General features: G+C 34.8%; 1 protein-coding gene across 1 annotated transcript in view; it reads right to left on the reverse strand.

The window, feature by feature from the left end:
• The window catches only part of LOC145685161 (uncharacterized), a 64,556-nt gene extending 52,938 nt beyond the window's left edge, over positions 1 to 11,618 (reverse strand). The window contains exons 1-2 of the mRNA XM_081757514.1: positions 11,469 to 11,618; positions 10,072 to 10,123 (exon numbers count right to left, since the gene is read on the reverse strand). Coding sequence (XP_081613640.1) covers positions 10,072 to 10,123; positions 11,469 to 11,618 — 202 coding nt within the window. The remainder of the gene's footprint in view (positions 1 to 10,071; positions 10,124 to 11,468) is intronic.
• Positions 11,619 to 18,482: the final 6,864 nt, after the last annotated feature.

Consider the following 18,482-nt stretch of genomic DNA (forward strand, 5'->3'; position numbering starts at 1 on the left):
TTACAGCAGATCCAATATACAACATAATTCTTAAATTCGGCATACGATATTACTCCACAATCTGTTATGCATTCAGCAGTTTGTTCTCTATTAATGAATGAGCTACCATCACATGGACAGCTTCCATTTTCTTTGCTAGATATATATTAACATAGGTAGAAGTTACATCATCCTCTACGAGCAGTCGTATCTTTGCCAATTTGGGTAAATGTATTTGTTTATCTCTCCGTTAACAAGTAACCGTGTTCGTTTCTAGTCAGAGACATTATTGTGAAGTAACACGCAGCTATGTTACATCTGTCATACTTTATTATATTTAATCATTATTTAATTAGCTAATTTTAATTCAACAAAGTAAAATTTAATAGCTTAACAAACTCCTCAATTTAATCGAGACAAAACACTTATTTATGTTGTACATTTTCGGACAGTTTAAGTAAACATGTATTTCATTACTGTCAGTACAAAAGCTACCAATAAATGCGAAAATAGTTTCCTTTCCTGCTTTCGTGCATTTCTAGCCTAGTGTTTCCTTGTTCATTGATCGCAAGAGTCATCGTTTTCTGATAAACAAAACCATAGGGGACATGTTCATCACAAGGGGTATTCATTATGAAGATTTGATACAGGTTATATCGAGTGAAGAAGACATCACCATACTATTGGAGATTGTCCAGTTGTATATCTTTTGAAACATCGTTCTAAAGGTTCAACACCGCAGAAATACTTTGGCAGAAATGAACTATTTTCATCATGGATTTGAATCAAGGCCCCTGGCAGTTGATAGAGTTTGATTCTAGTACTAGCTCCAATTTCTCCAGTTATCATCCAGATAAATGCGGACTCCGGAAAGATATATTCGTTATTTCAGACGACAAGGACGACACCAGTCATTCAGGCATGATTCAGGCTAGTACTCATCTCTTCTGCTCATAATCCAATCCTTACTTTTTCCACCTTGCCTTTCAAAGTAGTCACTTTTTACAAGACTGAGTCATTTGAATTTTATTTTCATTCAAACATACCCTTTAGAGTTAAGTTTCGTGAAGGACATCAGTGCAGGGATTCAGTCTGAGCTATTAACTGATGTTCCCAGCACGGTACATTATTTATACTGATTCTCTAAGGTGGGGTGCGTATTAGTAATTACTGGCTTTATATGAACTCCAGAGTGAATCGATTTTATTATTTGATAGATTAGTAGATCAAAGATACCGCCCAGCATACCCGTATTTACGACGTTGCCACATCATCAAATTTTTGGCTAACAGTACCATCTGACTGATCATACCAAGATCATATATTCATACATGCCATCTGAAGGCGTGAATATCATATATTTATAAAACATTTTAGCTTGATTAGAGCAGTAGAAGAGTTTTCTCTACTCCGCATATTGTACTCTAATCATGTTAAACACAACTAAAAATTTCTGAACTTCCAATCACAAATCACTGAGGTTAGTAAACTTTAAGATTAAATATTGACAAACTAAATCTTATATGTAGATAATGAAAGACGAACGGAAATAATTAGCACAATGACGTACCTTAAGGCCCGTCGGAGGATAAAGTACGAAATAAGATAATCTTACAGTGCTGATGGAATATGTCTCAATTTTAATGTTTTCTTTCTCATCTTCTGATTGCCTTGAAAGAAAGAGCAAAATTCATATTTGTGGACATCATAATTACTTTAATCTGTAACTTGTGAAATTGGAAATTATATACGTACTTCTATTTTTGAAATAAACGTATTGGGGAAACATGGTGAATGAGTTTGAATTAGAGTACTTACCTCTCGTGTGAGGAATATCGGTTTCTTTACCAGACCCATAAAAGTTAATTAAAGAAAATCTTGTTTCCGTAACTTTAATAGGCGTTTAATAGCCAATTATCTTTACCAAAGATCTTCACTGCCATTAATGTCCATCGTACCACTGCTCCTCTTAAACTCAAAGGACAATATTCCGGACTATTTCTTAAATGAAATGTTAAAAACACTTCCTTTAAATCCTTCCATCATATTATTATAATTATTCTATACTGGATTATATTTTGCCATCTTGAAGAAGAAACATGTTCTATAACCTTGGTAATCCACAACCATTTCCATCTTAGCATTACAATAGTTATCTTTAATATCACGTATAATTTCAATGTTGCTCCTAATTACTACGTTTCCATCCTAGCATTTATTACGTCCTTCATTGTTCGATTTCGTGCCAAAAACAATGTTGTACACAATTCTATTGCAATTTCAATAATTTTCTAATTAATGGATGATCTAGTGGTCAGCGGTATAATTACTTCTTTTCTTTACTCTCCAGTCACTCTTTTCCCACTTCGATTGTTATGATTTTAGTACTTCGTTACATCCCGATGTGGTGAATCATGAGGAGAGACGTAGCCACGGAGTTGGTTCCCACCCGCGACAAAATACTTCTTATACAAGATTAGTTAGCAATTTTCACATACATTTTAAAGGTGGCAATATTTAGAGCCTAGGGTTGTGCGATATTTTGACAAAATGATTGATACTTTTAAATATGAAAATATCGATAATGAAATTTTGATCGATATGTCGATACAATCGATATTTCGATATATTGAACAAGTTTCGGTATTTTGTCGATATCGTTTATTGATATCTAAATCCGGATATAGTAAAGCCATATCGAACTCCCTCTAAAATGAAGTTTTTGGGTATGGGCCTGTTAGGAATGTGCACGAGGCGAAACGAGACATAACTTTAGTTACGTAATTAGCGACGAGACAGAGCTCTCCCAATAGCAGGAGATACGGTTTTCGAGAAGAGACATAATTTTCTCTTCACCTTTTCTAGAGGAGAAAGCCTCAAATCTTGTCTCGTGCTCATCCCTGGGCTTAAAGTAATGTATCGTTTTTAATCTTAATATTTTATACCATATTATTAAGCTTAAGGCAATGTATAGTTAAATTGTAAGTTCAGTTAACATATTTTATTTCTCAAATTGCTTTAAAAAGTATGTACAAATAATTTTTTATTTACGTTCTTGAGTAGTTAAATTGAAGCATATTAATTAAACTTAGTTTTTTACATGGAACTCTTAAGATTAAAGCGATATAAGGCAACTTTTAAATTCAGTTAACTTTTTTTATTTCTATAAAGGTAACCAAGAAACTTATGTGGCTTTTTGTGGAAGTCAATGTTCAGTTAGCCCTCACGCCGTCAGATGAACGCGAATGGAGATAAGACGAAGGGCAGTTGTTAATGTGGGTATATTCAACTTACTACCTGGTGTGGCAGTTCAGTTACACCATGAAATTGCGTAAGGAGAGAGTGAACATGGGTCCTCCACACAGCGTCACAAGAGCTTGCATACTATACGAGTTCAGACTGGGGTCAAACGCTGCTGCAGCGGAGCTGAAGATATTTGTCAGATCTTTGACGAGGGTGTAGTGTCTATGCGGACAGAACATCAGTGGTTTAACAAGTTTAAGGACGGTGAGGAAACACGGGAAGACGCCCCACGAGGCGGAAGACTAACACTTGTCCAAAATGAAGATCTACAGGCAGCAATTGAAGCGAACAGTGCCCAAGCATTTGAGGAACTGGGACTACGATTCAGTGTGAGTGGAAAAATCATTCGGCAGTACCTTCATCAACTTGGGAAGCACTACAATTTGAGTCGATGGGTCCCACATGATTTGCTCCGGGTCAGAAGGCAACTGAGCAGACATCTGTGTTTCTTTGCTGTCTCATCTGAGAAAGGAGCCAGGGTGTTGACATGTGATGAGAAGTGGATCCTGTACGAACCTCCACGGCGCCGTCATCATTGGTTAGTGCCCCATGAACCAGTACTGAAACAGTTGAACCCAGCACTGCATCAGAAGAAGTTTCTTCTGTACGTTTGTTGGAATGCTAGAGGCATCGTGCATCGGGAACTGCTACCAGTTGGTCACAGCATCAATACAACTGTGTAGTGTCAGCAGTTGAGACGTGTTCAAGAAAAACTCATAACTTGGGACCCAGCATTTCTGAATCGTAGAGGGGTCCTCCTGTTATAGGACAACGCTAAGCCTTACATTTCTAGCATGACTCGGGATATCATTCTATGTCTTGGATGGGAAACACTATTGCATCCGCCATACTCCCCGGACATTGCAACGTCCGATTATCACCTGTTCCATTTCTTGCAAAATCTCCTTCGAGGACGCTTGTTGAAATCCCAGTACAGGTGCAAAATGCACTTGATACCTTCTTCACTTCACGGTCCACCAAGGTCTACCGCGATGGAATAATGACCTGCCAGAACATTGGCAGAAGGTGTTCAATGATCATGGTGACTACTTTTGATTTTCGAGGTACGTCTTAGGTGACATATCGATGTTCGAAGAAGGTGAGTGAAAAGCGAAAGAACTTTCTTGGTTACCTTTATACAATTGCTTTTAAAGTATGTAAAAACATTTTTATTTTCTTTTTTGAAGGCTAAAAGTGACGTACTATTCTTAAGTTTTGTATTTCATACTTTATTCTTAACGTTAAACTGTTCAACAGTTAGTTTTTACATACATTATATCAACTTACGTGAGTGACGGACTCTGGAACAAAACCGTGAGGACCATTGGAAGATTTCGATTTTGAGGTGACGGGTACTGGTGCAAAACAAAGGATTTAAAATATATATTGTTTTTTCTTGATCGGCTATTCGACTTTGAATTGTAAGTACATAGTCAATATACGAAGGATCGATGTGTCTTTCCATGTTACAAGTTCTAAGTATTCACGATGCTCACAGAAGTGAGAAAAGCGTAATGTTTCAACCTTAAAGTGACGGTCACTGGCGCTTTTACCCGATATTTAACATAGATGAGGATCGGAACTGGGATAATTTTTACCTTTTAACTTTTAGGGTGCAATTTTCGGTATTAGGGGGAAATATATAAAAGTGATCGATATTACTGTTGAATTCATAGTTTTCGGGGTCACTGAGGTGACCCTTTCGATGCCATTTAATTCAAAATTCAGCCCCGCAACTTGGGAAGGGGAAGATATGTAAAAATGACGAAAATGACCGATATCAGAAAGCGCTTCAGTTATAGTATAAAGTGACTGACTAACGGAAGATATTACTATTGCTTCTTTTAACCCAATGAGGCGGATAATTGACCATAGTAATATATAAAGAAGGTTACTGTAGAGAATTAATGTGAAACTAGATATCATAACTTTCAAGCAGTAAGCAGACTTGCTAATCTACAATATGATCAATACCAATTTACGACATAAGGGTATTGTAATATTCTATATGGTGTCTGTATTTGTAAACTTGAACATGTGCCTTTTATTTATAAACAAAGCCACGTTTTCATCTTCTGCTAGTTAGTACATGAAGCAGACGACAGGAATCCTCGTGACCAAATGGTCATGAGAAGGAAGAATAAGACCATCCCCATCGATGCTCAAAGGAAGGTATAAAACTCCCAGCAACGCTTCAATCGACATCAATTTCAGCTAGTTACTCCTGGTCACTTAGCTTGTCTGCAGCTTCGAGGAATGTAACCTAACCCCTTTTAAGAATATGTATCAAATTTTGCGTCTTTCATCTTACTTTCTTTTATACATGTTATTTTAATGTATATGTGGTACTGAATACGTTTACAATATAAAAAGACGTATTAGCGACATTAGTATGCACATCAACGGTGCAGAGTGACTAAGATTAAATAGTATTCTTATGCCTGAAAATTTTTCATCTTCAAAACGAGTTCAGATTTTTATTGCATCACTATATTTATAAATTCAAATCCATTGTTTTTTCCGGTGTACTAAACATATTTAATTTTCAATATGTCTTAGCTAGTAACATAAATTAACTAAATATATACATATTCAGAAAAGTAAATACAAATTAATTGACTATTTTTCTTTGATTTGAAACCTCAAAACAAGGCGTGGAAATACCTGCAAGAATGTATTATGAAATGATGTGTTTTGTAGCAGCCAACTCTTGTAGTGAATGTGTGTAGTACTCAAACGTAAGTCAAATACTGTTAACTAGCCATAATTCTTTTTAATCATTAAATACAAAATCAAATGCTTAGCAGGGTAATTAAAGACGGTACAAACTCTATCCGATTCGTGCTGTTATATACATGATCTATAAACATTCATTCAAATTTATTTCAAAGATAAAAAAACTGATCATGGAACTATTAATTATTTCAAGAATATATTACTGGTAGAATATTTTAGTGCTAATGACTTATTAGATAATAACACGAACTGATTGTGAACGAAAATATATAATTACCCGAAATTCTCCATGAATATAGAATTAACTGCAAGACATAACCCATATTGGGTTTTCATGTGATACTTTTCGAATAGAGTCTCCAAATATCCATGAAGTATTGACATTTTTGGGCTATTCATCACCTATAATATAAAATAGAACATATTTTAGACACCAACATATAAGCTATAATCACATATCAACACACCGACACCCACAATACTTTCAGTTTTACACTTAAATGATTCAATTTGAGTTTCGCGAATCGGAATCAATTAAGTTAATGAAAAGAAATTCTTCGATTATTACAAACGATATGACCCATAACTTGTTGAATTTTTCCTATTTAAGCCCACTGTTCCCAGATGGGAACAATTTTTTTTTATCCCTTTTTGTTAGTGAAATATTTGTTATGGATTTATTTCGTCTTTTGTAATAAGGGCCTGGTATTAGTCCATCTGCGTGTCTTTTTTTAATTTAGGCAGTCGCTATTGTTTGTCTGCCGTGTCTGAAATATTCAATTTTAGGTATCGCGATAAACTGGAAACAATTATAACTAATACTGAACTAAATTCTACACTTTGTTAAGAAATGTAAATTATTACAATTGAATAGTAACCATGATAGAATAATTACATTATCACTTCGTTGCATACTAGGGTACGCTTGATTCTGTATTCGATTTTAAATTTGAATGTTCCCTTTTGGGAACAGCGGACGCGAATAGGATGGTGAAGTATTGACCCTTTTGGGAACAGTGATACTAAATAGGAGAATAAAAATAAATTTATCTAAATGTATTTGGCATTTATGTTCAATTTCATGTAGTTACAGCGTACACAATAACGTTCATTACATTTCCTTTATTTTAGTAGCATTTTCGCACAATTCACGATAATAGTTTGGAGTTGGTGCACGTGCACATGATTAGCTTACCTTATTCAGTGCGAATTGTATGAAGGGGCAAAAACAGGTAACGCACAAGCTGAAGTTGGTGTTGGGGGTCAATAGTTTTGAATTTTCTTCGTAAAATACGAGACAAAGAATAAGTTGTATCCTTTGACAACTACTTCACTAGCGTTAGATTGTTCGAGAAGCTAAAAAAATAATGCGTGAATTCGATAGGGACGATTCGTGCCAATCTCACAGAAAATGCTTCTTTGATAGATGCAAAGTAGTTCAGTAAGTAGTCTAGAGGTTGATATGATCATGTTCTTAGAAAAAATTAGGTGAGAAAGAATTAGATAACAACATCGTTACGATTACATCAACGAAATCAGGGATCATCCGATTGCAAAAGCAAAGAGATATAATCAGTCTGAGAAAAACACATACTCGTATATCAGCCTTCTTGTGTTGTTTTATACAATATATGCATGGGTGTAGTTGATCACATGTTAGAAAATATATCAAACATGGGAATAAATATTCGTGGCAAGAAGTGGTACTGGCAACGTTCGACGTTTCCTTAGAATCTGTCGATGAACAGCGGATGGCAGTTGCATAAATGGACCAAACTACATTTGAATCGGAAGTTAGACCTTCTGGAGTTTACTAGTCAAGTTTGCTTGATATATTTACAAATATACTCGCAGCGACTCAGCATGGGTAGATCTTGAAGAAGTTTGAAACCAGTTGAAAGCAGAGTGACAGTACAAGTACGTTATGATGGTCGCCATCACGAAATAGTAAGAACAACTAAACGATTAAGGTGTGCCCATTGCAGAAGCAAAGCAAGAATTCAATGTTCTAAGTGTAAAATTGCTCTCCATATCCACGGTTCACCCGTATTTCATACGAAGTAGGTACTGCCGAGTGTAAAATGTAAATCTGTTATAAAATATACGAGAACATGCATCATTAGTAAACAGTAAAACGTAAATGCATCTTCATTTTTCATAATACATTTCTTTGATCCTTCTCTTTAAATGGAGTGCACATCTGACACAGAATTAGCCAGCTCCTTGAAGCCCACTGTTCAAAATTCGTAACTTTCTAAAACTTCATTACCCCGTTCGAATCCGCTGTTCCTAATTGGGAACAAAGAATTGCTCGCACACAAAGAACATGTGGGCACTAGAATCCTGAAAAAGGTATTAAGAGTGGTCAGATTCAATACGTTTTGAAAGAATTACGAAATTCAGAAAAAAATAAGACTGATTTAAATGGGTGAAGTAGAAAGACATTGTTAACTACTAGTGTTGAGATAAAAACTGACAGTGCAAGGTAGTCCACAGAGGATGTGGAGTAAGGCTTCACTGTTTTATTTGATTATATACTAGAGGCGTTGTAGATTGCACCAATATAAGCTTGCATTTATCCCTCAAATTGCAATAAATACTCATTTCTCAATAGATGGTTAAATTCTCCAAACCTGTTTGCAACAAAAATATTGCAACAAATAAATCCCACCTCCACCAGGGATGGAATTTCAGTGGTGAAGTTAGTGCATTCATCTTTTACAGATCACACTACAGAGGCTTTAACCCATCTCAATTCTAAATAAATATTTATGTGCGTAATAACAATCGCAACAATTTGGACCTTCATTCTCAAGTTATGCTTGATTTTTGCATTTCTCTGAAGAATTTTCGTTTTGTAATTGCACCAAAAGATAGCATTTCTACATCCAAGATTGTCTATACTTTTCGCCTTATCGTGGTAGCAGAAATTACCTCTCAAACGTTGTTAGTGTTAGTTAGAAACCTTCTGCATAATTATCAATTTCACATTGCTACATTGCTATCCTCTGAGAATACTCATCCATGAATAGACAAAAAGTTTATCAACGCGTCTTTTCGTTGGGAGGCAGAACACGTTGTTATTAGGTTTCGTTCAATCCGAGAGAGTAAAAGCAACCGGTGGTCCTAAATCATCAAGTCCACTATCCTGATCATTTCTAGACCACCGGTCGCTTGATACGAGCGGACGTTTCCCCTGTACATCTCCTCCCTTTCTACTGAAGATAAAAAATGAGCGTTTCTAACAAAGAGCCGTATCTCCGAAACTAATCAAGATATTAATGAATTACGCTTTCCAGTTTTATCTGTAAGATAGACCCTATGCTTTACAATTTTGTCTATTCATGCTTTGGATAAACACAACAGTTTTCGGTAAATTCAACATAAACATTAAAAACTGCCATATTTTGTCCAAAATATTTTCTTTTTTGCTCTGTATCTCCTCCAATGAGTTGAGGTATGGAGAAAACATCTCCAATTAAATTTATAGATCATTTAATTATCTTTACAACGGTACCAATATTGTAAAGTTTATTTCAAGAGGTAGCGGTACAGCAAGGTAAGTTTGAAGGCAAGTGCGCTTTGATTCGAATCCTGATGCTCCGAATGGCACGACTGAATTTCAGCTCACGTCAGTCAATAAAGTTTTTTTTTTCGGAGGTAAAAGCTGATTTTTGATTCCAATATTTGAAGGACAGTTCTCATCCTTCTCCCTTGAGCTATCCTGACTGTCATGATCATTTCTAGATCTCCGGTCACTTGATACGACCCTGCGTTAAGGATCACAAAATTTTGGGACAAGTGGAGTTGTCTTTTATGGTGTTAAAATCCGTTTACAGTTGATATTCATAATGATTTCGATTTTTCAACTCTATGTGTGTGCAGTATTTCCCGCCACCTTTTCTCCCATGTATTTACCGAGTTGAATCGTGTTAATTCTCGCAATAGAATTCTTGATAATTCTAATCAAAATGGAAAGCGAAACACGACCCACATCAACAAATAACAGACACCGACGAGACAAACTACTAGGAATATTGAAAATTAACTTACCTTTATATTGCCTCCTTGTTACCATTAAATTTTCGACTTCTCCTGGTCTCAACTACCTCAGATTCAATAATAAAACAAGAATAATCTAATATACAGTGAGGATTTCCTTAGATCTTTATTTTAAATGATCCCAATTTGAATCAGTAACGAAATGAGAAAATGGGACGTGCACTCACAATTTCCCATATTCAAAAATTAAGTTATAATTCTTAAAATACTGCACTTCTGTGATTCCAAGTAGTGCCAAGTTACCTTTCTTTCCTTTAATTTGTGAATAGTAACAGAGAGAATTAAGCCGAGCCTCCCTTCTATTACAATTTTTCACCAACAGTAAAATCACACATTCTTGCAAAATTAGCAACCACACGTAATGCCGCACCAAATTTAATAATATTTTTTTTATTTTTTTCTCCTGTTAACTTGTAACGGGTAACGTTACAAGGTGTACAAATGATCATGACAGTCAGGAGAGAAGGATGAGGCTCAAGGGAGAAGGATGAGAACTGTCCTTCAAATATTGAAAAAAATCACCTTTTACATTGGAAACAAAACCTTCATTGACTGACGTGAGCTGAAATTCAGTAATGCCATTGGTAGCACTAGCATTTTAGTCAATACCATTGGAATGATAATTAAATGATCTACAAATTTAATTAGGGATATATTTTTCCATACCTATATTCATTGGGGGAGATACAGAGCACAAAATATAATATTATGGACAAAATATGTTAATTTTTAATGTTTATGTTACATTTTCCGAACAACCATTGTGTTTATCCAAAGCATGAATAAACAAAATTGTAAAACATATTTTATAGATAAAACTGGAAAAAGAAATGCAATAATATCTTGATTAGTTTCGGAGTTATGGTCCTTTATTAGAAAAGCTCATTTTTTATCTTCAGTAGAGGGGGAGGGGATGTACGGGTGGAACTTCTGCTTGTATCAAGCGACCGGCGCTCTAGAAATGATTAGGATAGTGAACTTGATGATTTAGAACCACCGGTTACTTTTACTCTCTCGGGTTGAACCAACTCCTTATTTGGCGACTTTTCGAGATTCTGCCTCTCGACTATTTCGATTTAGCTGGCACTAGTCGTTATCCCCTACAGTGTTAATAACTTGGAAAGACATTTGGCCGACTGTAAGTAGAATATAAATCTATGTGTGTGATATTTTAAATTCTATGTGTTGTATTATAGGTATCTAATTATAGTCTTTGTGTCAACGTAAATAGAGCGGAAGACAACAAATGAAAAAGATCTAAAACAGAAATAAAAAATATGGTTTGAATATAAAATTCTTAAAAGTATATGTTTTAAATGTTTTAGATTATGTTTTTAGAATAACGTTTGATGTATTGAAAAGATGATAATTATCATAATGTTAGTTACCTGTTTCTGGATGATACTCAATGAAGTATTGGTAGGTGTTTTATAGTCACTGTACAGTCTAAAATCTTTGATACTAGAAATATCTAGATTGGCTACATCTTCAATATACTTCATAAAATATTTCAGTTTATCAGCTGGAGCCTTCCCCATTTTCCTAAAATTAGCATTAGAAATCATAATAAGCAAAACGGACTTTGAATTATTGCGAGAAAAAGAAACCTTAAATATCGAGTGCAGAATAATTGTAGTATTATTCAAGGCGAAAAATATTTAATATAGAAATATGTCTTATTTGTTCTGAAATATTTTAATTTAAAATTATTTTTACTTACTATATACATTTCACACCGTAGAGAGTTATCTATAAAAGTTATGAAAATTTCGCAACCACTTGGTAACAGTATTGTTCAATATTCTTTAATTTGACTGTAGTTTTACTTCGACCTTAGCCAGAACAAGCCTGTCATTGAACTTATAACTCTCATATCTGCATGTAGCTATCCCTGGACATCCGTTCTCCGTTACCTTTCGTACAGTATTTATTACATTGAAATGACAATTGCTCTCCATTTTCTTTGAGGTATTCTAGATAACGTTGTTTGCTTGAGATTGATATCGACCAAAAATATTGGGTTGAAAGATGTAATCTTTAGCTCAAACGTGAAAGTTATGCATGCAGGACCTCGCTAAGTTTTCGAGCATTTTTCTCGTTATTCACAACTTAATGCTGCATAGTGATATTTATCAATTGTATCAAGCGCAAGTAGCTATAAATCAACTCTGTGATGAGCGTATTTACAAAAAAGAAAAACAGCTTTATTTCGTAAATAGGCTATGTTCAATATAAAATGATAAAACATATCTAATCGTATTATCATTGGTTTGATATTGGTGAGGAGCTAGGTACCAAATAAAAATATAAAGTTTGCAGTTGAGTAGGCTATTTGAACGGGAAGTAAGATATTCAAATGTGACCTGGGTAACAGGCAAATTGTTGTATAAGGGAACCCGAATTCGTTTCCCACGAATGCTGTATTATTGGTATGAGTAAGGTCCAAGGGAACAGTTTGGTAACATTGTATTATAATTTAACATACCAAAGCGTACCAATGTGGAGCCCAAACGCCTAATACGATTGGAAAATATACATCATTTTAGATCGAAGACCATTTATTTCCAACAACTTTTCTCTCTTTCAATGTATTCGTGTCTTTACTAAAAACAGAACTTTTGATCGACCAAGTACATATCGCGAGCGTATTGATTTTTTAAAGTATTATTATACAGCCTCTTTTATATCGATCTTTTAAGTTGAGAAAGAATTTTAAATATATTGCCTTTTCGAATGTTTCTTGTTAATGTTTTACTGAAAATTCTTTGCGGAAATTTGTATAAATGTAGTCCTTGTTCATTATTCGTTTCAGCCGTTACATTATAAGTTCGTGTGTAGAATCTGCGGAAAATTGCATCTATATTTATGGCTTTCATGATGGAATTAATTGATTCCAAGATACTTTCGGGTGAAGCAGAACAGTGCTGTCGGATGCTTATTTATATAGAACTTAAATCCAATTTATTCATCACAACAATTAAGTATAAATAGAAAGAACTTAAGAAGGAAGCAAATTAAATGTTACATAAAATCACGTTAAAGATATGAAACTTTCGCTAAGAAATTCCACATAAAGAAATCCAAGCAAGCGCGGTTAAATGGCAGGACTAACCATGAGGAAATAACGAAGTTGAAAAGGAAAAGTCCAGACAAATGCCAGGAGCTGAACCTAAATGGTCTAATGAAGAGATTGAACTATTCATTAAGATGGCGAATTCGAACAAAGACAATAATGAAATGAATGCTATTTCAGCTAGTTATTTTCAAGAAAAAACGGCAAATGAAATTCGAAATAAGAAGAAGCATCTATACGAATAGGCAGAATTTCAGTGGCAAATCCCAGCAATTGCACAGATAATGAAAGAACAAAAAGAAAATATAACGAACGAGAACTTGTTGTAATGAATGAAGAACTTGAAACTGAACATGAAGATAAAATAAAATCTAAGGAGTAAGCGATTAAAATGCAGGGAGCTGATGATCCGAGTATAAGGCACGATAAAAGAAAATCCCAAATTAAAAGAAGAACTACAAGGCTATTGGAAGTGAGTTGGATAAGTGAGTCTAGTTTTATTATAATGACTCCAGATTAACTACAACAAAAAGGGAATACACGAGTTAAGTATAAAAGAACTGACAGGCTCGTTGTCTAAGAACCGAATTAATGACCATTTCCTTGGCGATACTAGGCACTCACAAGGTATGGATGTTCTTGGCAACATAGTCACTGAAGGGAGATATTTCCTTTTCAAAGTGGATTTAAATGAGCAAACTAATACTGAGATGAAAAAGTCAATTGAAAATCAGAAGGAAGAAAATAAAATAGAAAAGACGAATACAACTTTGATTTGGAGCTGGGACAAAATCATTGCTTCAGATTCTGCAAATGGAAGCAAGCACAAAACTGTACAAAAATTAAAAGGAAACAGTTATAAAGAAGAACCTATGAATCAAGGCTGTGATGATGATAATGATAATGATGGAGGTAAAAGGGACCTAACCAATATCTGGACTGATAGCCGAATTGAAGCAGCACAAGAGAGGTTTCAAAGAATTATTAATTATGAAAACAACTTCCAGAAAGTGGATATGGGAAGCTTTCCCCCTACTCGAGAAGTAATCTTGGAACTACTATTAACAGCTAAGGTCATTGGTCAGACGGACATGACAAAGAATTCAATTTTGAAGTACGTCGAAGATCTGCTGTCAGAGGAAGATGTTGAGGATAAGGAAAAAGAAGTAACGCTGAAGTCAATGAAATTTTCAAAGCAAATAGACAATTTACCAACCATACGTGAAATATTGAATGATGCATTGGATTATAAAATCACATTAGAGATATTTAACTTCGATGTGTTAAATAACCGAATAGTAGGTACCCTTAAGAAAAATGATAAAGATTATGATGAATCTAATAAGAGAGAAAAGAGAAACGAAAGCAATAGGAATTTCGGATCAGAGAACAATAAAGTAAAACAATACGCAACAACTCAGGAACTTTATCGTAGGAATCCAGGTGTTTTACCAAATAAAGTTATGGATAATAATCTGGATAAATTAACCAAAGATAGGACAGTGAAACCACAAGATGAAGATGTGGAGCAGTTATACAAGAACTTATGGGAAACCAAAGGCAACTCCAAAATTGAATTCTCCAAACATCACCTAGATGAGAATACCAGGATTAGGATGTTTGCATCAATTAGTAAACAGGAAATCATTGCTAAACTAAAGAAGCAAAAAAAAAAAAAAAGTAAATCAGCCCCCGGACATGATGAAATCAAGAAGAAACACCTTAATAATCTAGAACGTGTTGACACACTTGAAGTCCTCTTCAATGTAGTGCTAAAACTAGGTAAAATCCCAGCTAGTTGGAAGATTAACAAAACAACATTGATCCCTAAGAAAGACTATTTGGCACAGGCTAAGAACTGCAGACCTATAACTATAAGCCCCTATTCCATAAACTGTTTATTGCGGTCATTGACGAAAGATTAAGAAAAGGGATAAAATATATTAACAGACAAAAAGGTTTTTCCCCGGGGGAAGGTACGCAAAATAACTGTTTTCTATTCAATAAAGTCTTGTATAACAGCAAAACAACTAAGGGAGTTCCAATACTTGGTGCTGATATCTCGAAAGCATTCGATACTGTTCCAGTTAGCGCGATAGTGAAAGTACTAAGAGCTAAGGATTGTCCAGTACAGATAAAAAGATATGTATGTCGATATTAAGACAGTATTAAAAGGAGAGAAAAAATTGAAATGGAGGTGAAAAGACATAAAAGAGGGTAATCCACTAAAACCATTACTTTTTAATTTTGTCTTTTATAACTTAATAACAACATTACAACAAAACACTAGCGGCTTTAATGTAAACGGTCAAAGAGTATCAGTTTTCGCTTACGCCGATGACATTTTGGTGCTAGACCAGAACCAGAAAGGACTCTAAGAAAAATAGATATAATTACTAAATATTTAAACGATCTTAATATGGTTTTATCAAAAGACAAGTGTTTCACGTTTTTAATCAAACCTCTTAGAAAATCATGGTATGCTGCAAAAAATCAATATAGTAGTTAATAATGTATAGATCAAAAAACTAAAAGTCGACTAGGAATTTACATATTTAAGATGCAAATATACCATTAATGAAGGCTTGAGTAATAAATATCATCTTCAATTTATTAAGGACACATTGAATAGAGTTTGCAACCTAAAATTAAAACCTAGGCAAAAGCTGATTCTGATATTCACCTATATTCTACCAAAATTTTACTATAATCTAACTAATGGACTTGTACCCCTGAATTTTTTATTGAACTCAGATCAATTCTTTCGAAAGCTATCCATGAAGATATTACACCTGAATCATGTCATAAATGATTCGATATTATATTGTCGGAAAAAGGATGATGGACTAGGGTTGCCTAGAGTGACTAATGTTATCTCTTTGGCCACATTAAAGATGGGACATAAATGGGGTACTGGTAATGATAATGTTGTTAAAGAACTATCACCGACCTTAGCTTATTTTATTGCATTTGAGGAGAATAAGGAAAACCTTTGATAGATTTTAAACTTTATTAACCAGGCCTCGTACATTTCCAATCATTCTAGATACTCTTCTCTCATAGCTTTGGTATGTTTTTTCGTGTGTGTTTTGGTAAGCCTCAGTTCGATTTCGTGGCTATATATGGACATAAGACGTGGAAACAACGACTCCCTTTGTGATCACTCTCTTGAGTTCGAAAACGGGACATTTCCAGTTAGACTACACGTTGTTACAGATCATTGCTGGTTGGACAATTTGAAGCATCCGCTTCTCTTCAGCCAAAGAGCTTGAACTCAACACTAAACGTCATAAGCGGGTAACTCCAGCCTAAGGATTCATATGCAATATTCAACTAAGGAATGCTTCAGTGCTTTTCGCACCTTCTCGAACGCAGTGCTTTTTGCACCTTCTCGAAAGCAGCGGCCGTGCTGCCTACAATCATAAATTGTGCGCACTTTGAACACTTTCTTCAAAACGTACAACATATCCCTGTACGGGACGAACCTAAACGCCTCATTAGTTTGATCTGTGTCGAACAGTTTATTTGTAAAGTATTTTAAATGTGAGTGCCGGACAGTTTTATTTGTGAAGTATTTTAAATATGAAGACTGAGTCGGGTCGATTTATTCTTCATTGCGATAAATATCACGATAAGTGGAACACTGGAGCACGACCTCGTCTGTTATCTTATACACTAAGGATTACATTTGTGGCGCCAACTGGGAATATTAATTACGGAAGCAGCATTCAGGACTCGACCTCAGGACAGTGATAAAACAGAACCATTGGCTAGCCGAAGAATAACGTGAGTTGTTTAGTTCATATGTCAAGCCACCTACTTCGTTGATATATTAAGCAAAGGGTTGTTAACACATTTATTTTCTTGGATTATGTGCATGTAATATGTGTTTTTATTGAGTGATATTATACATTCATTATCTAAATCTTGGTTTTATCATTTGTTGCAAATCTAATGCATGATTTAATTACATATAGTACAGTAAATATTTTTTACGGTGTCTGCATCCGAGCCTATTGCGTCCCCAGCCCCAGTATGACAAAGACGTAGGCATGGGTATGGGCCGTGCTCGTCGTGGAATAGCTGGGAAAAGGAAAGAGAAAAAGTAAACGAAGAGACTGAGAGTTATTCCGAACACGACGTATATGACGGTACCAGAACTATATGTTACAAATAGAGTAGATGTTTTAATGACACGTCGAGGTAATGCACTTAACGTTAAATGATTAACTAATACAAGAATTATTGAGAAATGTAAGACAGAGATCGAAAAAAGAGAATTTGACAGATGGCATTCCTTGTCACTTCAAGGCAAAGGGATTGTGCATTTTGGTAATGATAAAATTTCTCATGCCCCATTTTATGATATTAATCTGTTGCCTTACTCAAGATTAATTGACATGGTTAAATATGTAGTAACACCTTCGGTACTGAAGTAGCATTGGCTCAGGCATCGGAAACAAATGACGTATCGTGTAGGCGTTGCAGAACTAAGAATGAGACATTAGCACACATTTTATGTGAATGCACTGAGAACAAAAATAAGATCATTCATAGGCACAATGAGATTTTAGTATTGATACAACAAACGACGAAAAAAGAAAATAATTATGACAAGATAGCTAGAAAGGAAAAATTGATAAGTATGTTAAAATCACGGATAAGATCAAAGACAAACTGAAAGTTAAAAGAGTAACAATTAGCTCATTGGTGTTTGGAGCTAGAGGAAGTATTAGTACGAAAAGTCGTGAGGATCTAAAGAAGTTACGGTTGTGTAGTGAACCAGTAAGGAAAACTATAAGAATGATACATATTCGTAGCAGTATTTTGATTGCAAATGCTCACTTGGACTATGGTTAAATCATGTTCGCGAATGGAATATAAGGTTTAGTATTTAACTAGTTGCTTTTAAACTACAGTAATTAATTATTACAGTATCGACATTGTTACGAAGCTAACATATGATGATGGAATGTATATCCAATATTGCAACATGAACGCTGACTTGATATTCTAGCTTAAAAAAATGTAGACATACGTATTGTATGGAATTGAAATGTTAACATTATATACTCTATTAGAGGAAGTCTTTTTCACATGAATAAAGAGTTGTAATAGCCAAATGCCTCGTCATATAAAACTTATAAAAACACGCAGTGCATAGAATATTTCTTCAATTCTGGTACATGAAAATTGGAACTCTTCGAGTTTTATATCACACACTAGTGCCATAGAAGCTAAATAAGACGAATGTATAATTGAAATAATGGTCATGAATGGAATGATGTATGAGGAACGTGATAATCTTAAGAAAACCCACGGACACGAT

The sequence above is a fragment of the Thermobia domestica genome, chromosome 5 (genome assembly GCF_964235325.1).
Source record: "Thermobia domestica chromosome 5, izTheDome1.hap1.1, whole genome shotgun sequence".
NCBI classification, from domain to species: domain Eukaryota; kingdom Metazoa; phylum Arthropoda; class Insecta; order Zygentoma; family Lepismatidae; genus Thermobia; species Thermobia domestica.